General features: G+C 37.6%; 1 protein-coding gene across 1 annotated transcript; it reads right to left on the minus strand.

Moving 5' to 3' along the window:
• Positions 1 to 1,886: 1,886 nt before the first annotated feature.
• On the minus strand, positions 1,887 to 17,484 carry LOC139745504 (transcription elongation factor 1 homolog). The gene is made up of 4 exons (XM_071655894.1): positions 17,411 to 17,484; positions 10,173 to 10,300; positions 8,321 to 8,391; positions 1,887 to 3,566 (listed from the first exon to the last, which is right to left on the minus strand). Exons 2-4 carry the CDS (start codon positions 10,286 to 10,288, stop codon positions 3,502 to 3,504), a joined length of 252 nt encoding a protein of 83 aa, XP_071511995.1. The 5' UTR covers positions 10,289 to 10,300; positions 17,411 to 17,484; the 3' UTR covers positions 1,887 to 3,501.
• Positions 17,485 to 25,655: the final 8,171 nt, after the last annotated feature.

Genomic DNA, 25,655 nt, shown 5'->3' on the forward strand with positions numbered 1-25,655 from the left:
ACACACAAAAAAAAAACTACACAAACTTTAAAAAATGAACAAAAAAAATTTCAACCTTGGGTAAATTTTTGGCATGATTCTTTCAAGCAATTTTACCCCATAGGATACAGACTGTCTTGCCATATTTAGGCCATAAATGACTCTCAAAATACACTACATTGCTTTAAATTACAAACCTTGGATGAACCAATAAATACGTAAACTGATTAATGGCAAATTATCATAAGCTGCAAATCAAATATTTTCCAGGCATTCTGGTAATCACCTAAATCATCATGACCGATCACCTACTTGGTCAGAAACAATCACCAGAAATAACATTTGCATGCATTTTTCAGGAATGATTGAAAAAAAAATCAGATTACCGTCACAGCATATACAGTTGAACCTCTCATATCTGGACAAGTCAGGACCGGGGCTCATCCGGATAAGGGATTTGGCCGGATACGGGAGACTCAATGCTTTATACATGTACATATACATATACATGTACTGATGTAGCCCATTGTAGTACCACATGTAGTAATGTGTATACTGCAACCTTTTCATTGTTACACTCAGTAACAGACCCCAAAATAGAGGTTTGCGTTTGCAAGAATGAAATCATTTTCTTTTATAAATTCTTGGGATGATTTACCTAAATAATTATTAAGAAATGTATCAAGTATATGTAATTCATGTGTGTTTGTGTAGGAGTTCTCAAGGAGTTGGGAATCCCCCTTTCCTCCCGTAATAATTTTAAAAAAATCACGGTGAGATTGCGTCCGTATAATAGAGAGATCCGGATAAAGGGAGGCCGGATAAGAGAGGTTCAACTGTAGTTATGTTGTCTGATATCGCATTACTACATGTAATATGCAAATTCCAACTTGATAATTCATCACAGCATTCCCCTGAATGAAGCAAAGTTGTTCGTCTGTTGTTGTTTTTTCTGATATTCCACTGAATACTATCCACAAATGATAAATTGCGCTGCACGATCACAAAGAGTTAGAACAAGTCAGTAGATACCTAACGGTACTCAGCGTGCCTGCCTGCCACAAAAATGCATTCAACATGTGTGCTTCTTTTTTTAATATCTCCCCTATTTACATATTTACATCAGCAATAACTTTGCTCTTTATATACACGGTCTATTCACACTGCTCAATGACATAAAGTCATAGTTCTCATTAAATAAAAATTAAAAGGCTCAATTGAGTTTGGACAAAATAAAGACATGGTTACAGCAGGCACACTCTTTATCCCACAGAGTAAAAAAAACACCAAAAAAATTAAGTAAAAAATAATAATTTTAGTGGGAGCTTATGACACAATTGTAGATGCATTTTGCATTTACTCACGATAAGGGTGATTTATGAAATGATAAAGATCTGCTTCATTATTTTACAAAGCAATTAATACACATACAGATTGTTCAAGCAAGAGTATTACTCACACTCGGTCCCTTCCAAATAGTCCAAACACCCTTGGTTATCACCAAGGGCATGTTAGACTGGTCCAAGGGTACCTTGTGTTGTTATTCTTACTTTAAGAATGCTCTCACTGATGCATATTATTTGTATACTATCAGACCTCGTGTCTACGGTATTAAAGACGTGCATTTCAGTGAACCCACATGTCAGAGAATTATGCAACATGAAAAGACGGGGCTTAAAGGCCCCATGACATCAAATTCTTTTCCAGAACTAGTATTAATAGCAATGATAATCTGCTGATGCGAATGGGTCTTCACACATACCATTTTGTAATGTGATGCATATTTCAGCTGAATTTCGTCATGACAACATCACAAAAGGTATGAGAAATTTATCTTCTTTTTTCTGTAAAAGGAAGAGCTTCGTGAGTGCAGAATCAGTTCCAAAATCTGCAATTCGTAGATCATTTTACATCAGAACAGGTCAAATAACATGATTGACAGGGGACCTTCAAATCAGTCCGAAAGTCATAGCTGTGGATACACTCTGATGATTAGCCTCGCAAAGAATCACTGTTTGACCTTGGACACCATTAATGCCCTTTCTAGAACCTCTTATGTGTGCTGCATGAAAACATACTAGTAGCAGCTTTTTCTTGAAAAAAAAAAAAAAAGAGGAAAGAATCCTAATTTGAGCCCTGACATAAACTGTAGAATGACATCAGAACCCTACCAGCCAAGCTGGTTTTATGCTGTACAACATTTCATTTATGTCTCAGCACGTCATACCACAGATAACTTGACTTATTTCCTGTGGCTCGAGTTGTTGCCATGGCGTATATCAATTGCACTCTATATAAACCAGCTACGCAGCTAGTTCATACTGCAGTGAACACTGCTAATTGGTGAGATGCAGAACTCTGCAGCAAACGGAAAAGAGCTAAACATTTGCACACCTTGGTCCTATGTAATTTCATGGCAACATTCACTTGAATATTTCACTTTCAATTCCATCAACAATCCTTACAATACTGTAGGTGGTAAATAACCCCTTTGAAATATACCAGGTACTGATATGCAAATTGGATGGTCTTCTCCCACTGATCAAAAGTAATAAAGGGTCAAAGGTCTACTTTACAATACTTCCTAATCATTCTCATATAGAGAAAAACAGCAATCCCTTTAAAACCTGGAATACTTATAAGCAAGAGAGGAAAAAATGAAGAAAAGAAAAAGAAATCAAATACCAGTACAGGTATTTCAAATGAATAATGGAGATTTAAAGGTATATACAATAAAGCAGGGGGCATCATGAAGACATGTTTTTGCATTTGCTGTGCTTACATTGGTCAATACATCAATACAATGCTAAACTTGTTAAACAACATTGGATTTTAAACATGTTCAGTAGACATAAACAAAGAAAAAAAATCATGTACTGCATCAAAGAAATATGAATCATGATTTCATCGTAATGATGTTCAAGCTGCTTGTGCTAAGACTAAAGAACAATGTTTAATTTCTAAAGCAAGAAATGTACATGACACCTCCACTACTGTTAGTCACCCCTAGTGATCAATTACTAATATAAATTGTAGATAAATGCAATGTTTTTGTTTTTCATTTTGTATGGAAATATTTTTTTTTTTTTGTATGACACAAAACACTCAACACTGCTGGTTCTGCTTTGCATGGAAAATGCAACCATCAAAAGTTTTACTGATAAATGAAGAGGAACAATGATCATGATTTCCACGCTGTCAATGTAGTGGCTGACTACAATTCATTTCTGCTCAGATCAGAAGATGACACAAGCTTTTAATTTTGCATCTACATGTAGCACTCTCCATTATCAATAACTACTTTCCATAAAAACATTAATGGTAGAGATGAGTAAATATATATACGCAGAAAAACTGAAAAATGAACCTGGTCAAAATATTGCCTTGACAGCATTATTCTGGAAAGTCACTTTTGCGAAAGAATGTGTACCGAAAGTGATGAAAAAAAGTTCCTGTTAAATGAAAAACAAAAATCATAAACATCAAGAGGCTAGAGAGAAACCAGGGGTGACGTCACTGGGGCTAGGCATTGGCTTGTTCGCAGGCATCGATCCAGTCGCTGTATACATCCACTGGTTCTGATAGATCTATGGATTGATTGACTGGTCAAGGAAAGAGAAGTGACCAAGGATTTCACATCATAAATGACCTCTGACACAACACTGGAAAAATCTTTACTTATCATATCTTTTATAATGTAACTTTTATGCATGCCCAGAATAGCTCTTTATGTGTCATGGAGTGACAACATTAGAAATGTCGACTAATATGGTAGATTACAAAGTGTCTGACAAAGTGTGTGAGAGAAGGATGAGATTAGCGGAACACTGTGCACAGCACTCTGGGAGCCTTAACAAGGAATTGCAAAAAGAGGAAGAAGTAGGGCCACTTTCGTTGAGTCTGTATAAAGAAGGACACAGGCTTTGATAGCATCAATGAACTGAGGACAGCCATGCTGGTCAATAGACACACTGCCTGCTATACAATGTTAACCAAGATAACCATATCAACTTTGTACACACTACTAAGCATAAGTTTGTTCACGATGGTTATAGTTACAAGTAAGATCACACAGATTACTCTTTCTAACACAGCTATAACAAATTGAAATCATAAAGTCAATAAGTGGGTTTTTAAAACCTTCCGGAATATTTCTAAAGATAAAGCTTTATGGATGAACAGGGGTAGGGCATTCCTAAGTTGGGGGGGGGGGGGGGGGGGGGGGTAAGTAAATGCCATGAAGACATTGTTAACACATACGGTAGGCCTATTTGGGCATGGTATTTGTAAGATAGATATACATCAGAGCTAGAGCACAAGGGCAGTCAGCAACAGACTTTGTTTACAGTTCTTCAATTTTCTCTTTCAGCAGTAGGTTTGTTTCTGCAATCTTGACCATTCTAGTGTGACATAGCAAAATAGTGTGGTTGCTGAGTTTTACGGATAAACCAACTGCAAGGGTAAAATCTCGTTAAAGTACAACACTTCCTTTATTAAGAAGATTAGTACATGAAACACTACAAGGACAGTCAAGCAAAAAACAAGCTGATCGGACCATTGATTCTACCTAAATCTCTTACTCACTACTACTGAAAGACAAGGCAGCTAATATCATACAACTGTACAACTATCTTAAAGTATACAAGGAAAACTAGAAATTACGCGGTGCGTAAAATATGTCCCCGCCGGAAGTAGCATTTAGTATCAAAATGTACTATATAGGTCAAAAGATCAAGGTCAAAGGTCAAAGAAGTCAAAGGTCAACATTCTGTGTAGAAGTTTTGAAGCCCTCACCTAGTGCCATCACATAAAGCAAACGGAATCGAAATCGGGTTAGAAATGGCGAAGGAGTAGCATTTTGTAGCAAAATGTACAATACAGGTCAAAAAAATCAAGGTCAAAGGTCAAAGAAGTCAAAGGTCAAAATTCTGTGTAGAAGTGTTGAAGCCCTCACCTAGTGCCATCACATAAAGCAAACGGAATCGAAATCGGGTTAGAAATGGCGAAGGAGTAGCATTTTGTAGCAAAATGTACAATAAAGGTCAAAAAATCAAGGTCAAAGGTCAAAGAAGTCAAAGGTCAAAATTCTGTGTAGAAGTTTTGAAGCCCTCACCTAGTGCCATCACATAAAGCAAACAGAATCGAAATCGGGTTAGAAATGGCGAAGGAGTAGCATTTTGTAGCAAAATGTACAATACAGGTCAAAAATCAAGGTCAAAGGTCAAAGAAGTCAAAGGTCAAAATTCTGTGTAGAAGTTTTGAAGCCCTCACCTAGTGCCATCACATAAAGCAAACGGAATCGAAATCGGGTTAGAAATGGCGAAGGAGTAGCATTTTGTAGCAAAATGTACAATATAGGTCAAAGGTCAAGGTCAAAGGTCACGACTGAAATTCTGTGTAGAAGTTTCAAAGCTCCCATGTAGTGCTATCATATAAAGCAAACAGAATCAAAATTGGCTCATAAATGACAGAGAAGTAGCAAATTGAAGATTTTGATCACACACGGACGCACACACGGACGGACGGACGGACACACGGACGGACACACGGACACACACACGTACGGAGCCCGTTTCATAGTCCCCTGCTCGAACTCGTTCGGCGGGGACAAAAATATGATTTTAACTTCTCAAAGGCACATTAGACAGGAGAGAGAGAAAAAAAGTCATTAAAGAAGATTAAGCAAATGTGAGATTCAGAGATCATGCCATCACCTAATAATATGGAACTTTAGTGTAAATTTTGCATATGGCTGCAACTAAGATCACTGCTCTCAAGGAGAAATAAATGAAATCATCATTGTTATTTTTGTTGGATCTGAAGTCAAATTCTACACGGAGCAGATATTTACTTTTGAAAGCATTCATGAGAGCAGAACACAGCTAAACCAAGATATTTTAAAGACTATGAGAAGGTGGAAACCTTGGATTCATTATTCTATTAGGGATGGAGGCCAAGTCTTGTCCATAGAATTTGCTTACTAATCAGATTTTTGTTTTTTTGTTTTTATTTTATGCTGACAAAAGAGTGTGCGGAACGAAGACTGCAAGGAAGTTATATGGTAACATGTACACAGCAGCATTTTAAAGAGTCACAAGTAACACACATGACAGATTTGCATTAGCCCAGCGCTGTAATTAGGACGAGCTTGCCATCTACAGTTTCTGTGTTGGGACTCCCTCACTTGGTTGACTCTTTCTTCGCCCCATTAAAACTTTTGTTCCTCCAACATCACAAATGCCACGTCCCAACTGTCCTCCCTCTCACCTTCATCATACTACACGTATACTACTCTTTTCTTTTTCCTTTCCCCCGCTGCCTGGAGTGACTCGCCTTGTCCTTTCTTATTCTCTCTGCGCTTCAAAAAATCCCAGGCCCTTCCTGGTCTTTGCCACAAAAAGTAATCTTTTGTACGTGACATGTCAACCGTGTAATAGGCCAGGGAAATAAAAGTGCATCTTCCTCAAGTCCTATCAACTCATGATTCAAGCTGAGATCAAAGACTCAAGAAGAATTAAATATTCATGCTTGACTTCTCCTTTGCAGCACATCATGCTTATTTCAGATCCTTGCCCAACTACCAGGTATGACCCTTACAGAGACCATTCAACAATCTATCTAGCTGAAAATGTATACAGGACCCTTCTGGAATTTTTTTTTTTTTTTTAGGACTCCCCATAATAGCAAAATAGACCTAAGTGAGTGACAAACTCAGACCTCATTTGAATTTGATTCCAAAATACAAACACCATAGTCATCATATTATATGAATGAGAAAGGCAGTGTTGCATTTGTTTACTATGTTGCTTCTGTTACTGTTTTTGTTACTTTCACATAAAAAAAATGAAAAATGATAATGAATCATTATAGATGAGCTTTGAGGGTGGGAAAAATATTCTATTAAAATAAAAAATACCAGCAATCAAAATGTAAATAATACTCTTGCTTTAAAGAAAAAAAAAATGAATTCCCTTTAGATGAGCTTTGTAACAGCTAAAAAAAATAATAAATAAATAAATAAATAAATAAAAAATGATAAAATTAAAACAAGCAAAAACAAAAAACAGCAATCACTTTAAAACCATGAACAGAATACTCTGGGTCTGCATCAGTAGACAAGTTACCTCTTTCATGGGTGAGTCAAACTAGAACATCTGACAATGGAAGACAGTTGTTACTGAATGCCAGGAAATAGACTGTTACACTGAGTCTGCAAACTGGAAGCCAGCCAAATATAAAAAAGGGGGTTCAAGCATTCCTCACATATCAGTCCCATTTCTCATCTGCTTCACACAACTACTAGTATTGTCAACCGAGAACTTCCTATGCTAATCATCTCTTTTTATGGAGTATACACTGTGACTACCTCCAGCTTACACACAGGAATCCCTTCTAGATGTCCTACTAAATATCATGACATAAATTTCTTTGCTGTTCAGGTACACTTTACCCTGGGATGCCAAACTTATTAACAGCACTGCAGTATTCTGAGCAGTATTTCTGGTGGGAAAACATTTTTTCTACCTTTCCTATTTCCTTTCATACAATTAGGTGAAAAGTAATATTCTCCATGAAGCCTGCAGTATTTTGGGCAAAAAACAGTATAAACTACTGCAAAAAAAGTAACAGTTGGCAACTCTGATTTAACCTTTCTTGGAAGTACAAGTTGTACTTGTATCTTAGAGAAAAAAAGCTTGTTTGTGGCTTGCTCTTACAATTAATAGGATTTTGGAGATGTCATAGCCTATGGCCTCTCGTTTTAATCCTAATATGGTATTAGTAATGAAAGATCACTTCGAGAGAAACTGTTTTTTTTTTTAAGTTTATTTGAATGGCTTATTGTTCAAATTTTAATGAAACTTCATACTAAAAGACAGCACTTTGGACTCTGTCAAGAACCCTATTAGGGGTCTTTTTGGTTCACATTAGTATACATCATGAAAGAAGAGGCATTTTATATCTTTATTTTCTGAATGTTTTCTGAATGGGAATGAATGTGAAACTTTCCGAAATAGTTTAATCTTGTGCAACTCTAGTGAAGCCTGCTTTGGATATTGTAACCATAACCATTCTCGATTTGGAGCCGATGGGACTTTTTTTCAAGGCATGAAACTTTCGCAGATTACCACTGGCATTCAATACATTGTGTAGACAAAACCTTTCACATGCATTTTAGTCTCACAAATCTTGGCTCCTGGCGAAAATTGTAAAAGTTTCATGCATGTGAACATTTCTGATTTTACAGTATATGACACGGAGACATAGGAAACAGAGGGCATTTTGTTTTCAACTCACTTATGGTCACTATCAGCACAACAAAATGTAAAATGTAAAAGGATACATGTAATGCTTGTTTGAAAGTCCTCCAGGCAGACTCTGCAAGAGATAACGCCAACATTCCTGGTCCGATCCCTGCAATACAATAGGGCAAAGTGTATACAGTTTATTTTAAACAAGAGACCCGCGGGTCTAGCGCTCACCTGAGTATCGCAAGTTCACCTTTCACGCAGTCACTAATCTAAATTATTCACAGCTCTACCAAAATTTGACCAGGCGTTCTCAAGTAGAAGATGAAAATGTACAATAAGGGCCCAAATGTTTTAAGATTCCTTAATTTGGGGGAATGGGGGCCCCCTGGGGCCCTCTGGGTGGGGCATGGTGCCCATTTTTATAAATTGAGATCCTGACCCCCTAGGGATGCTACCTGCCAAGTTTGACGAAAATACATCATGAGGTTTTCAAGAAGAAGATTAAAATGTACAATTCAGACCCCCATTTGGACCTTCCCAACCAACCCCCCCCCCCCTTGCCCCCAAGAGGGGCTCCCCTGGATCTCCTATGAACAAACTTGAAACTACAGTCATTAATGTACTCACTCATAGTGTCATCTTAGCTCTATAACTTCTGATTCTAGAGAAGATTTTTAAAGATTCCTTCATTTTGGGGGTTTGGGCCCCCTGGGGGCCCCCTGGGTGGGGCATGGTGTCCATTTTAACAAATTGAGATCCTAACCCCCTAGGGATGCCACCTGCCAAGTTTGGTGAAAATGGGTCATGGGGTTCTCAAGAAGAAGATAAAAATGTACAATTTAGGCCCCATTAGGACCCTTCCTCACCCCCCCTCCCCTGGGTCCCAAGGGGGGCACCCCTGATTCTGCCATGAACAAACTTGAAACTACAGTCATCAATGTACAAACTCATAGTATTAACTAAGCTCTATCACTTCTGGTTCTAGAGAAGAAGATTTTTACAGATTCCTTAATTTTGGGGCGTTTGGGACCCCTGGGGGCCCCCTGGGTGGGGCATGGTGCCCATTTTAAAATAATGAGTTCCTAACCCCCTAGGGATGCTACCTGCCAAGTTTGGTGAAAATGGGTCATGGGGTTCTCAAGAAGAAGATGAAAATGTACAATTTAGGCCCCATTAGAACCCCTCCCCACCCCCCTCCCCGGGATCCCAAGGGGGGCACCCCTGATTCTGCCGTGAACAAACTTGAAACTACAGTCATCAATGTACTAACTCATAGTATTAACTTAGCTCTATCACTTCTGGTTCTAGAGAAGAAGATTTTTACAGATTCCCTAATTTGGGGGGGTTTGGGCCCCCTGGGGGCCCCCTGGGTGGGGCATGGTGCCCATTTTAACAAATTGAGTTTCTAACCCCCTAGGGATGCTACCTGCCAAGTTTGATGAAAATCTGTCTTGGGGTTTTCAAGAAGAAGATGAAAATGTAAAAAGTTTACGCACGACGCACGACGGACGACGGACGACGGACGCCGGACGAAGGGCGATCGCAATAGCTCACTTGAGCCTTTGGCTCAGGTGAGCTAAAAAAGTCATGGAACATCACATTGTCTTATAATGTCCACATCCATTTCAATTTCAATTTCCATTTCAATTTATTTTATTTTCCAGCAACAATTTTTCAGGATCATACACACCAAGTAACTGTATAAAACACACAATATTTCACCATCATGAAAATCAAAGACAATTCAAACTCAAACAAAAGACAATTTAAACTCAAACAAAAGACAATTCAAACTCAAATAAAAGAAAAAAAAATCAAAGGTAACACATAATTCCAGGGGGAAACAAAAATCATTGCCCTGTTATATTTTCAAATGACCTGATTTCATGTACATGGTAAAATGACTGATAAAGATTCTAAAGAATGGAAACACTTGTTACTCACATCTTTACATCACATGACTTTTCATGGTTGCAGAAAGGGCATGTGAACTGTGTCTCCAGTGTTCCCAAGGTCTTCTTTTTTGCCTCAGGCTTGCGCTTTGATCGGCGACGTCCCATTATTCACAAAACCTAGGAGAAAAGAGGAAAAAGTAATAAAATAATGATAATAATAGTTATAATAATAATAATAATAATAATAATAATGATAATAATAATAATAATAATAATAATAATGATAATAATAATAATGATAATAATAATGATGATAATAATAGTAATAATAATGATGATAATAATAATAATAATACTTCTTCTTCTTCTTCTTCTTCTTTTTGTTCTTATTATTATTACAGAGACTCCAACTCTCCCATTTTCGACGGGAGATCTCCCGCCGAAAATCCATTTTTGCAAAATCTCCCGTTCTCCCGCTTGAGATTTAATTTCTCCCGCCCTAGCTCTGTGTCTCCCGTTGGAAAGGATTTCTTAGTTATTGCTATCGTATGTTGAAAAAATAAGCCTTAGATAGCACCAGAGAGCATCTAGAACCCTAGGAACTTCGCGCTTCGCACACATGAACTTGGAGTCTCCCGTTTGCTAGGGGTTTCGGGCGGGAGAATCTCCAGATCAGAAGGTGCTTGGGGTTGGAGTCTCTGTTATTATTATTATTATTATTATTATTATTATTATTATCATCATTATTATTAATTAAAACTTACGATTGTACATTGCGCAAAATCCTGTCTGTAGAGTGCTCAAGATGCACTACCTCGGTCACTGGATATAGGCCTACATTAATTCAACTTACCACGGACAGTGCAACACAGATAACTCAAAATCATTCCCATAACCCATTCCCTTCCATCAATTTATTAGACCATTCAATGTTCATGCAACCAGCACATAGTGTGATGTACAATAAGCCAGTTCGTAGTTCCACTTTGCGCATGAGCAGAAACAAGGTCATTCGGACCAACAGGCATAGTGGTTTTTAAATTCACTGGGATAAGCATCTGTAATGTAATGATTATTCATGAGATACTTATAAATGCTGCTTGCCAGCATATCCTCCTGACAGCAAAAGTGGTATTTGGCAATATCAATAGAAAGAGATTGTCAATACATTCAATGCAAAATAATGAAATGGATGCTTTCCCAAGTGTAAATTGACAGATCGTTCTGCTCATCTGGTCTACGCAACTCTATTCTTTGTTTGAACAGGATTGTGAATCCCATAAATTGTTATGTAAAGCTTCACGCATTATGTCGCTCTAAAACGAGTTAAGTGCCCCTAACCGACTGAGAAAAGAGAAAGGTCATTTGTACCAATGCGCCCATGAGCTAACTCCAAACTAGCTAATTTGTACATCACAGATGCCTCGTGCAGAAGCCAATTATGACTTTCCTCTCACACTACAGTCAAACTAGTGTGAAATAAATAAGATTTGCACACACAATAATTTTCAAGGACTTTGGGCTAGTTTAGTATGATTTGGGGGACTTGCATTTGATTTCTGTAGTTCTCGCAACTGGGGTCAGGAGCATTACAGATGCCAGCTTTCCACCAGAATGACTGGCTAACTTCAGAAGGTGATATGTGTTGAGAATAATAGTGAATTGGTAACTCTTATTTCTGCAGGCACCCAACAATATTTATGGCAATAATTTCACTATTGATTGTTGAATTTTGTTCCCAATGGCATTGTTGAGAAGCAGAAACATATCAGAATAGATAAGTGACAGAGTCTGGCCAGAACAGTGCATGACTCCTGGAACCCTGGATTGTCTTTTTAAAAATATCAGCAAAACACATCACTTCCATTATTACCCTAGCACGCATGCAAGTTTCTGCCCCCTGAAGAAAACATAGGAAATATTCTACAATTTCTATGCAACACTGTTTGGTTGCTGAAAGGTCTGACTCTAAGACCATTTGCTGATATTAAATGGGTTTGTCAAATACCGGTTAGTGATTGGCTAAACACAGTCACGTGATGGAGGCACATTGGTTATGTTCGCCCATGGGCAGAACATTTTTGTAATGTTCTCCCATGGGAAAACATTTTCACGTAGCAAATGGCAATCGATACCAAACGATTGAACGATCATATTTTTCACGCAATTGATAGGATAAATTTGCCTATTCCATACAATGTGAAAAAGCAGATTTGACTAACCCAGGTAATATAACAGATGATGACTTTTGTTGTTGGGAACATGTACCAAACGTTCCATCCTCAGGGTTTGAAATGCTATTTCGGGAGGCTAATGCTATTTCGGGTGTCCCTCGACTTCATCTTGGGACTTATAACCTCCCTCAATAGCATTTCAAACCCTTCAGGTGGAACATTTGGTATGTTCCCTCCCCCGCCAGTCATCATCTATATAATGTATACACATACAATATAGCCTACTAAACATAACTTGGTAACTTTACACTAGATGCATCTAGTTTAACAAAAGGCTAACCGTTCCTGATATGGCAGTGCAACCAGAGGTTGGTGGAGATGTGAGTAGAAATCTCATATATCAAGTAAAGTTGAGTCACTGACTACACTTCACTGTAGTGTTTGGTTACTAGCTAGCCCGATAACACTGTATCTCTACCCACTGGCACTAAAGTAGATGTCTACTGTCTGTCTACAAATGTAGACATAAGACTACTAGTAATTACTACATGTCATGCTTGGAAAAGTGGCAATCATGCACTTTGCGGCGCCTTATTATCCGTACCTCATTCCCCGTGTGCCAGGGTGATATCCCATGAACCACCACGCACTGAGCAGCCAGCGAGGTGCTCTTGTTGTATATGGAATGCCATTTGACAAGTGTTAGCATCACATAAGCCCTCCTCACCCTGCGATTTTGACACAGCAAACACTTATATTATATTGGATGGCTATGAATGGGATACCAGGGAATATCGCACAAGTTAGGGCCAATATTGCACGAATCGAAGATGAGTGCAATATTGACCCTAACGAGTGCAATATCCCCTGGTATCCCATGAATCAAGGTCATCCAATATAATTATTATCATCTATACAATCAAGCAGAGCAAGCATAAACTGCACAAAATTACCCGGCTTCTACTCGTCTTGGAAGTTGACTCGGCAGTCACATCCCAGCGCTGAAAAGGGGAAGCCCCTAAAACTGCGTATGAAACAAACAACTAGCAAGATGTCTGCGCGCTTGTGAATTGTAACAAAATGACGCGCACTAGTAGCAAGCGTTTGCGCATTCAGCAAGCGCTCGCGCGATAGATGAGACAGAATTGAATATGGTGTGATCTTAAATGGCAAGTAACAACGGTAGCCTATGGAGAATTAATACGTTGGCCTATGCGTTTCGTTCAATATGCTCTGATATTGAACGGTAAAAATTGAGCGGACTACAATACGCGTTTTTAGTGCGCCGCTAAAACATCCTATATAGATGATAATGCGCGATATCGCATGTCTTTGCTCTCCGCTGCAGGATTATCGAGCTTTACATTTAAAATGCTGCATCGGAGAAAATTTGCAAGGTCATTGCACAATGTGTGAAGAAATCTGTGATATATGTAGTAGCTTCCCTTTGAACATCCTAGCTGGCCACATCAATTGAATATTATGCAAATACTGTATTTTAATGTCTCCTTCATTTATGCGCCGCCACCACAATTTGCGCAAGTCACCCGTCACAGGCAGGAGAGGCTTGTGTGTGTATGTATGCATGTAGTGTCTGCCCGTATATCAGTAACTGTACAGACAGCAACAGACTGGCAGATCAGGGGGGTGTTTCATCAACGTTTATCAGCGCTGACAACTTGAATCACCATAGTAACAGTCAGTGACCAGAGCATCTCAGCCAATCAAAACCAAGGATTTTGCTGAAATTGTCAGCGCTGACAAACGTTGATGAAACACCCCCAGAGATTAGGGGGGATTTTTTTTTTCAAGTTGTCCATTATTTTACACAATAATTTCGCCACAGAGAGTGAACATACATACTACCATGTATATGCCCTCTGCAATAGGCTATTAAATAGTGATCACCTGCTTGAGATATCCCGCTGGGTTAGACTTCCATATTTCCCCCCCCCCCCTTTAAAATGAGAGACAGAAAGAAGGAGAAAGGGAAAGAGAGAGAAGGAAGACAACGTGTGAGAGGAGAGAAAACAATTTTTTCGACATTTTTTTTGGTAATATAACCCCCCCCCCAAAAAAAAAAAAAACCATGCCCCCATTTTTTACTAAACCCCCATCAAAATTATTGCCCTCTTTTAGAATGTCAACCTAGAGCTATTTTCACACAATTTTAGTGGGGGTACATATCGGGGGAGGGGGAGGGGGAGGGGAGGGGGAGGGGGAGGGGGAGGGGGGCACATATGGAAGTCTTTCCTAATGCAGTATTAATTCACAAAGGACGAAAGTTTACAACTGTTGAGTTGCGTTGCACAGCACAGCTGCCTGTCTCTGCTCGATCACGCCGCACAGGGCAGGGGGAATGAATTACCATTTATAGAGCAATGGTGTGGCATACCGTAAGTGCTTTCATTACTCACACACATCCAATGCGAGATCCCACACACCTGCACACAGTACCAAAACACATGCTGTCAACCTGCAGTGCCTGACAGGTATACCTGTACTTGAATTTGCATGAACTGCTCACACTGATAATATTATCATGATTATACTGACTACTATTAGTGATACTGGTAACTAGAGCGTTAACTCCAAGACAAAGACAGCATTCGTCATTCAGCACTAGATGGTGCTCTCGCGCACGTACATTGTTTTCTACGCACGCAGTGCTCAACTTCTGAGCCCATTCACGACGATCGCGAGCTGTATCAGTTATGACTGGAGGTGCATTGATATCATTCTTTTCAAAAGAAATACGGCCGTATGGCAAACAACGTGTTCTAATCACAAAGCTGAACTACTTTTGCCTTCCTGTACATGGGTTTGCCTCTATCCTACCGCTAGTAGCCCGAGGAGGATGATCTGTTCAGCACGCTGAGTCAAAATTTCACACTCATTTGTCATGACCTTTGGTGTATTTTGTACTTAATCCACATTGCGCAAAATATGGCAGTATCGAAACTTCACTTTTTCCAAAATTGAAATGTTTTTCTGATTTTTTGAAAGAAAGACTTATCGACCTCACATAAGCGCATGTGGTAACAACAATAAACGAAATGGACCTTGCAATGCCTGGTATCAGTGAAATTGGCTGCCTGATCGGAGACCGCGAAGAGCTTCGCGCTTGCTGCCGCAGGAGTCGCTATGGATGTTGTGTGATATACAACTGCCATTCAGCGTATGCGGATGCCGCCCGCTGGCTCAGCGATAGGGAGCTCTCCACGTACGACGATGGGCGAATTGAAGGAAATTTGTGAAAGCGAAAGTTATGAAGATGCCAGATTTTTTCAAGAAAACAAAAACAAATCAGCTGATTTAAACACTATTCATGTCTATAAGACTATATTACATATCAATCTACATAATAAATACCATATTTGATTTCATTTCATGGTTTGGTGTACATCTGATTTTCATATGATAACTACGTTGTAAGACCAAGATCACCTCTAGACGAGGGGACAGACGTATTTAAAACGTGGTACAGTAAAGACAAAAAAACAGACAAAAGTGCACGTGCACGACTCGAGTGCCGGAACGAACAGTGAATAAGTTTAGCATTGTTTAGGTAGAGCTGTGTAAATAATTAAATCACTAGCTCGAAAAACAGACTTATACAATCTATAAGTAGTACTAGTAGTACTAGTAGTAGACCGACTCAAAGTCTCTCGATGTAGAGTAAAAGCCCCAATTTTCGTCCGGCCTCCAAAATCCCGACACTTTATATCACTTATTCAAAGCCAGCAAATTCTACTGTCACAACACACGCATATCAGTACAATCACATCGTTTCATATACTGGCACACTCGTTCACCACAGGAAAGTGCCTGAGTCACCTTAAAAAATCCATCTAAATCCCAAATTTTGCCATCAAAAATGCAGAATCGCCACAACTTTTCCAAAGCATGCACAAATTAGGTCCCATGGAAAGAATCTGGGTCGCCGGAAAAGCGATAAAAATTGAAAATTACATCGTTCTGTTGCGAGATTTTTCACTTATCGCAAGCTCAGGAGTGTGATGGTATCTTTGAAGGCAACTCAAAAGAAAAACAAAATCTCCACACGTGCCGATGCAGTGAATAAATGTACAGGGGCTGAATGCAAGTGCAGAGTCACCAAAATTCGGACACAAACGAGCGCTCCAACGTTCCCGATGCAACCTTGTGCCAACAAGGTATGCAGGGATGCTAAGTTCAAAAAAATTTTATGAGTGAGATTTTCAGGACTCGGCATCTCGATGTGCGAATGTGCGCGCGAGCGAGTGGGAGGAGTTCCCCCCCGGCAGACGACAAGCTTTACGTAACACACGAAACGCACAGGCGTACGTAAAATGCTACCACGGTACCTCGGGTTGAGCGTTCGTGGTAGTTCATTGATTTTGTGAATCATCGCACAATCTACTCCGAAAAATTCAACATAAGGTTTGGATACCAACAAATCACCAAATTCAACTCAACCATTAGCAAAATACGATATATTTCTCTAGGTGGGTGGTATTACTGTTAAAATCAAACAAAATAAAAGACATTTTTTGTGGTCTTGCCGTGCCGTCAAAAGCGACGGTCGTTTACAACGTTTAAACACTTGTACAGGTCAGATTGCTGTGCTTTGCACAGCGGTCTGGTCAGGCTAAGTAAGCCTAGCCCTAGGCATGCCATCATACTAATACTATTCATATAGGACTTAGCCGGCCTTTGGCTTTGGCTTTACGTCGGAGCCTACCGACATACCGTACAATTCCATCTGATATTTATGGATATGATTTTGTGGAGTATTATTTGAGTTGAACAAATATTGCAAAAAAGCTTTAGTGTCCGAAAATTGGGGGTTTTACTCTAGACTCTAAAGAGGATTCTAATTCTGGTCTAAACTTTATATCAATTTTATACTAGACTCTAGAAAAGAACAAGTCTACAGTAGACTGCTGCACTGCTTAATTCCACCGTCGAATGTAAACAAGTGGGACTGAGTTGAGAATAGGTTGCCTACTGACACAATACCCCGAGGTTCTGCTCCTTCGTATTTGAACCAACAACAACAGCCTACCACCTAAAAATCGCGTGAAGTAATTTGTTCAACAAATTCTCTTACTTCACCATTGGCTTTACTTACAGCTCGATAATTCGGCAGAGAATGTCGCCAAATCACAGCTCAGTCCAAACAACATGAGACGATGAAGCAGCGTGATTTTTCGATGTGGCGACAGTGGTCGAGCATGTGTTCACCACAAAACACACACGTACACACGCGATCCACACTCTCCATGATCAGTGTCAAAAACATACACGCTGCCCTCTCTCGTTCACTGCTGAGTGAATGAATGAATGAATGAATGAATGAATGAATGAGTGAATTAATTAATTAATTAATTAATTAATTAATTAATTAATGGATTGATTAAATAATTAATTAATTTATACATTTGGATAAATCATGATGATACATATTTGATAGGCCTACATATTGGTAGAGTTCCAAAAAAAAGTATATCATGCTAATCGAGCGTAGCCCATGAGGTTGATTACAAGAACCAATATCAACAAATTGACCAAAAACATCCATCTCTCATATCTTTTAAAATTATAAACACTACATGTCCAGTACGTATTTACAATAAGACTAACAATACCCTAATAATTATTGCCAGAAGAAGAAGAAGAATAGATTTCAGAAAATAGTGAATAATGACCATTATGGATTTTTCTCATTGAATCCAAGGAATTAAAAAAAAAATCACCACGCATCTCCGCTTATACATCGAGTTATTCACTCAGCTCTTGTTTTTATAGTCTACCTTACATGATGCTGAATATTGTAATGTCTCATTGAAAAGTAAGTCCTGAAACGATCAACACTCCACATCTTCAGCAATTTTACTACAGCATACATTTGAAGAACTTTGAAGTTAATTTATTGTCTTTTTATAATCAAATCATCATTTTCCCATGAAGACCGTGAAGTTTTCTTTTTCTATCAGGTGGTCTGTGTAAACGTATTCCAGAGTACGGAAATCAGAGGCCGCAGAATGGGGGAGGGGGGGGGGGGGGGAGCCCCCACACCTAGTCTTGTTACTCTCCCAGTCTTGTCTCATGCTCATTATTTTGTTTATTGTTTTGTGTGTAACTGTTTGTCCGTCTGTCTCTTAGTAGGCTGCTAAACTTTTTATGCCAAACTTTTCGTACTGCTTTGTTGCTATATTCAGTCAAATTTTGCATCGAGTTTTTAATACAAGAGGGGCCCACACTCTACAAGCATTGTCTTTTTAGTGGGTCCCTCCGTTTTTTCACACAGTGCATATTGACAATGCTTTCATTTTCGTTACCTCTGCAACAATTGCAATGCATTGATACTGTTAGTTTTTCCCATTATTGTTGTTTTCTTTGTACGAATTTACATGCATTGTTTCTGTCATTAAAGAAAGTGAGATTTATGTTTGTATTACTTTGTTGTGGAAAACCGAATAAATTCGAACTTGAACTTGAACTTGAACCTACCCCCCCCCCCATTTGCGAGCCCCTGCGAAAATATAACACACGCACGCACTCACACACACATACACGCACACTTCTTAATAATAATAACAATATTTATAATGATAATGATAATAATGATAATTATTATTAATTATTATTATCATCATTATTATTATTATTATTGTTATTTTTATTATTATTATCATTATTATTAATATCATTATTATTATTATTATCATTATTTTTATTATCATTATCATTATCGTTATTATCATTATATCTTTACAGCGCTTTTTCCACTGGATACAAAGTGCTTGGCTATGAGATGTCATTCCTGGTCGTCAGTGGAGACGAAGAAATCATGCAAATTAACAGGCAGTGATTAATGATTTTTTTTTATTCAAATGTCGTTCAATATCACAACATTTGTTTTCATAATGATATGAATACCAACAATAATTTCGTGTAGATCCATACAAATAAACCAAAAAGTATGATACTCATATACTAAGATCTTTACATTTTTCTATACCTAGTACCTTAACAAAGCATTCAGCTTCAATGTATGCAACAATAGTCAACAATGATTTAGCAAACAAACAAACAAACAGCAAATCAATCAATACATAGCCCAAGAGTCGTGACATACATCTTTTGACGTATACGCACACACAAGAGGAAAAAGAGGAAAAGTAGAAAAGCAAAACAAAACAAAGACCCGCTAAGGACTTCCACTTCCACTTCCACTTATTGTGTATATTTATATAGATACATTATGCACTTATATCTTGGAATGCCATTAAAATGACTTAGCCAAAGGGAGTACAGTATACCAACGAAATACGCAGAAAATCATGTACAACGAACAACGTTTTATATCATTTGTCGCATGTTTGAGCACAAATCCACGACGAATGTCTTTATTATGTGGATGAGCTTTCTTTTATCGTTGCTTTGTTCCCCCCCCCCCCGTAAAACAAATCAAAGTCAAAGGGGCTAAACCAAAATTAACACATTTCTTTTCTCTTTCTTAAAGAGGTCTTCGTGGATTTACACCCACCACATCATTCCATTTGGATTTAATGAAATATAATTTTATTATTGTCATATTACTACTTAGAATGCATGAACTTTGCACAAAGTTTCTCTCCGCTAGTGCACAGTCGTTAGCAGGGGTTAAGCAGCATGACTCAGTAATAGCAACTGAGATATTCTTTTTTTTTTATCTTCTTATGACCCTTTCGTCCGAATGCCGGGCCCTGCCGGCGCCGCTGCATTACCGGAAAGACTTTCTATTTACGTGCATATCTGATTATACCTAAACTGCACTTACCTTTCAACCTTGATATTGACAATGACATCAGTTGGCCGCATCTTGGTTTGTTTGTTTGTTTGTTTGTTTGTTTTTTTTTTGTTTAAACTGAACTTCTTCCCCATAGAGCACTATTGATCAGCAGAGTATCATTTATTTCCGCTTCTGACGAATCAAACAACATACCAGCTTACATTTAAATCAGATTCTAAAAATTTTGTATAAGATAAACAAACGGCTGATGTTTTTGACGATCGGGACAAATTCAATTGGTCTGGATTTTCCTAAGCTACCAGTAGATAATGTATACAGAATGAATTTTTTTTTTTAATTTTTGTCAAGACAGTGTCCGTGCACAGTTATAAATCACTCAAGAATGTCCCGTTTGCACTCTTGTAAACTTGTGAACCCTTTCATTGTAGTTTGACACAAGAATTTTCCTCCAGATGTACATTCCTCCTTCATGTCTCACCTTCACAAACTATCTCTACGTAAATGCATAGACGTTCGAAGGGGCTTGTCCGCATGACTCTGTCAAACAACCAATCAATTTTTTTACCTTAACTGTTAGAACACCTCGTTCGTATGCTATTATTGGAGTAATTATATTTCTGTTATTACCATATAAGCGCCTTGTCTTCTTTTATAATCATTGTTATTTCATATTACGCATACGAATTTACCTCACCAACGTTAAGTGTAGGAGGATTCCATTTACTTTTGTAGACATAAATTTAGCGAGACTATATGATGTAAAATTTATTCTATTGTATAACATAAAATTTTTTTATTTTTGTCAAGACTGTGTCCGTGCACAGTTATAAATCACTCAAGAATGTTCCGTTTGCACTCTTGTAAACTTGTGAACCCTTTCATTGTAGTTTGACACAAGAATTTTTCTCCAGATGTACATTCCTCTTTCATGTCTCACCTTTACAAACTATCTCTACGTAAATGCATAGACGTTCGAAGGGGCTTGTCAGTATGACTCTGTAAAACAACCAATCTAATTTTTTTACCTTAACTGTTAGAACACCTCGTTCGTATGCTATTATTGGAGTTATTATATTTCTGTTATTACCATAGAAGCGCCTTGTCTTCTTTTATAATCATTGTTATTTCATATTACGCATACGAATTTACCTCACCAACGTTAAGTGTAGGAGGATTCCATTTACTTTTGTAGACATAAATTTAGCGAGACTATATGATGTAACATTTGTTCTATTGTATAACGTAAAAATGTATCAGTATTATTATTGTTATTATCAACGCACATGCACTGCACACCCCCACACATGCACACACTCACATTTACATTCACGCACAGACATTGCAACGTACTACACAAAATACATGGCCCCAGAACAACCATTCTCAACTTTGCACTCAAATCCTCATGACTCATAACAACGATCATCCTGACCAGGGTATCATAAGTAATCACAGTAAATACTACACTATTTCGGATTTCAATGATATGTTCAAATCTTCACTTGATTCCACTGCAAGTCATGTTAATAATTCCCGTAGTAATTCCACAAATAGGAATGATGACACTAATTATAACCCCATTAAAGATTTTAGCTTATTCCACTGGAATGCTAGAAGCTTAAACAAAAATTTTGATTTATTTGAACTACTTCTTCTTTCTTTACAAAATTTTCCCTTTTCCGCAATCGGTATAACTGAAACTTGGCTAGGGCACACGTCTCCAAATTTGTTTAGCCTTGATAGATATAAAATATTTCGCTCTGATCGTAAGAGAGGTAGAGGGGGAGGGGTAGCCCTATATATATATAACGAATTGCGAGTAAAAATAAGAACTGATATTGATATTGAAGGTTGTGAAAGCCTGTTTGTGGAAATCATTAATGATAAAATGAAAAATAAGATAATTGGTGTTATATACAGGCCACCAAATCATAAAACCGAAATGTTTTTAGAAAATTTTGATGAATGCCTCAACACGATTACACAAGAAAATAAGGAAATTTATATTCTGGGCGACTATAATATTGATATGACGAAAATAGATACTTTAGCGGTAAAATTAAAAACTATTCTTTTTTCATATGCTTTCCATTCCCATATTGATAACCCAACAAGAATATCCCAAACATCTAAAACCTTGTTGGATAATATTTTTTCTAATAACTTTTCTGTAAATAAATTCATTAATGGTATTTTATATTATGATATATCTGATCATTTACCGATATTCATTATTCTTCGTTATTCTGAAAACGTCAAAAGTATTTCAAAACCCAGGCCGATAATGTACAGAAAAGAATCAGACGAGAATATTGAATTACTTAATCTTGATTTAGTGAAGGAAGAATGGCAAGAAGTGTATCTTCAAAATAACGCCGATAAAGCTTATGATATTTTCCTAGATAAACTTTTATATTATTATCGAAAAAACATTCCTTTAGTTAAGAAAAAAATACGCAGAAAGAACAAACATCCCTGGATTACAAAGGGAATCATCAATTCAATAAAAACCCGTAATAAATTGTATAAACTGGCGATTACTACCCACAATACAAAACATTTTACAGATTACAAAAAGTATAGAAATATACTCAGTAATTTGATTCGTATTTCTCGTAAAATGTATTATTCTGATAAGTTTGATAATCAAAAGGATAACGTAAATGGTTTATGGGAAACTATATATGAAATAACAGGTAAAAATAATAAGGAAACATCGTCCGTTTTTTATAATGACAACAAAGAACTCATAAACCCTGATGAAATATCTGATGCTTTTAACTCATACTTCGTAAATATTGGTCCCCAATTAGCTTCAAAAATAAAAAACAAACATGTTCATTCAAACTTTACTGAATTTCTTCCACCAAACTGCGACAAATCCCTTTTCTTTACCCCAACAGATGAGGAAGAAATACTGGAGATTGTTAACAGATTAAAGCCAAGTAGATCTAGTGGCCATGATGAAATAAGTGTTTATATACTGAAGAAAATCATCAAACAAATAACCACACCTTTATCTTACATTTTCAATCTTTCACTGTCTTCTGGAATATGCCCAAACTCATTAAAAATTGCGAAAGTAGTTCCAATTTTCAAAAGAAAAGACGACCCTTCTCTTTTAACAAATTATAGACCAATATCGTTATTACCTAGTATTTCTAAAATTCTGGAAAAAATTATTCATAAACGCCTGTACATTTTTCTTCATGTAAATGACCTACTTATACCTAATCAGTTTGGATTTAGAAAGGGCCATTCCACCGATTTAGCTATAATTCAATTGTTAGATAAGATTACTGAATCTTTTGCAAATAAAAAAACATTTTATAGGAATTTTCATGGATTTATCAAAGGCTTTTGATACCATAGATCATGATATATTAATTTACAAATTAAAAAGATATGGTATTCGTGGTTTAGCACTTTCTTGGATTATTGATTATTTATCCAACAGAAAGCAATATGTACTATTTAAGTCATCTAAATCTCCGAATTCTAATATTGTATGTGGTGTTCCCCAGGGATCAATTCTTGGCCCCCTACTGTTCCTTGTATATATTAATGATATAATAAATACATCAAAAACTCTTAAATTTATACTTTTTGCGGATGATACTAATATTTTTTACTCCCATGAGAACCTTGAAACACTGTTTAATACTCTGAACACGGAAATAGACAAAGTCTCCCGATGGTTTATATGTAATAAATTATCCCTTAATGTCTCTAAAACAAATTTTATACGTTTCAAACCTACTGCTTCACAGAACATTAACAGCAGTTATAATATCAATATTGATGGATTATCTTTAACTGAAGTAAGATTTACTAAATTTTTAGGAATCACAATTGACTCGAGTTTAACTTGGAACGATCACATTCATAATATCCACACGTCTGTCTCAAGAACTGTAGGAATTTTATATCGACTGAAAAACTTCATTTCTCAAAATTCCCTGACTATTCTATACAATGCATTGATCTTACCACATATCACATACTGCAATATCGCTTGGGGAAACTGTGGCTCAACTAAAATTAATCCAATTTTTACTCTCCAAAAACGTGCTGTACGTTTGATTACCAATTCCCGTTACTTATCCCCATCCAATCCCCTATTTCGTCAACTAAAAACATTGAAAATTGAGGATCTTCACACCTTTCAAACTGCTGTTTTTATGTATAAATATACATTTAATTGTCTTCCAAAAATTTTTGATGGCTTCTTCACTCCAAATTTCACCGTTCATTCATATCCAACACGTCAGTCGTCCGATTACCATCTCGAAAACCCCAGAATCATTTTAGCTCAAAAATCATTAAAGCACAATGGACCAGATATTTGGAATTCTTTACCCCCTAATTTAAAACAACGTACGTCGTTGAACATTTTCAAACGAGAACTAAAAAACACCCTCATAATCCAGTATACTTCTGACACATAAATATTCATACCACCTGGTCAACAAACACCCTAAACAATGAGTTCACGGCCATAACTGAAGTAACATTCACCTCATCACACTGATACACAAAATAACACTCAACGTACAAACCAAGATTCATCCCAACACAATGCACACCGCACTGCACCGCACGCCCTTCGCACAATTACTTCCCACTCAGTGAGTGGCAAGATTTTCTTTATGTATCTCTTCGTTGAGCCCATTGCACAATTACCCCCCACTCAGTGAGTGGCAAGATTTTCTTTATGTATCTCTTTACCTGGGGCCATCATCCTCGTCAAGCTTAGCTTATGATGATGGTCCCCTGCATTTCATTTTTATCATTTCCTATTGCTTCCTTTCATATATGATATTCGTTCTTGAAAAAAAAAAAGAAAATGTATGTAAGATCCAAACGTTACGAATATTAACTGTGTAAATGACTATGTAAGTATCTTGTTGATTTGTTGATTTGTATTGATTTTGAAATGCAGAAATAAAAACTGAACTGAACTTCCCCTGTAGTCCTCACTTATAGATACCCGCTCACATTCCAACCCTATAACTTCAAATCATAAAATTCCATAATATATTCATCGCACACACACACACACACACGCACACACACACACGCACACACTCACTTTTGGTTCTCAAAAAGGCGGGAGTTCGGGCCGGTATCAAGGAAAAAAAAACTATTTTATAATCATAATAATATAACGTATTACATTAAAATATTGGTAACTTTCGAGAGGATCCCACATTCTTTTCCCATATTATTATCAAAGGGTGAACTAAATGGGGGCATTGCGATGACCCAAAGCTCAGCACTTCCCTTGATCCAACTCCCCCCCCCCCCCCCCCTCCTCCAGTCGGCTACGGAACGGACTGATTTTGCAATCGAACCCCTTTCCCATGGACACCTGCCAGAGTATTCTCGGGTCTCGTCTTCAAAAATGTTACGGGGCTGCCGGCCCCCCTGAAAATGAGGGGGGGGGGGACAAATGCTAACAACAACAATAACAACAACAACAAAAAAACGATGATGCTGAAATTTCATCGGCATTTAGTATCAAAAACCATGATGACAGGTACATTGTACATGGTAGGCCCTATGCTATCAATTCCAT

Source organism: Diadema antillarum, unplaced genomic scaffold (genome assembly GCF_040938485.1).
Source record: "Diadema antillarum isolate AM-2024a unplaced genomic scaffold, OU_Dant_1.0 seq00001273_RagTag, whole genome shotgun sequence".
Classification (NCBI taxonomy): Eukaryota; Metazoa; Echinodermata; class Echinoidea; order Diadematoida; family Diadematidae; genus Diadema; species Diadema antillarum.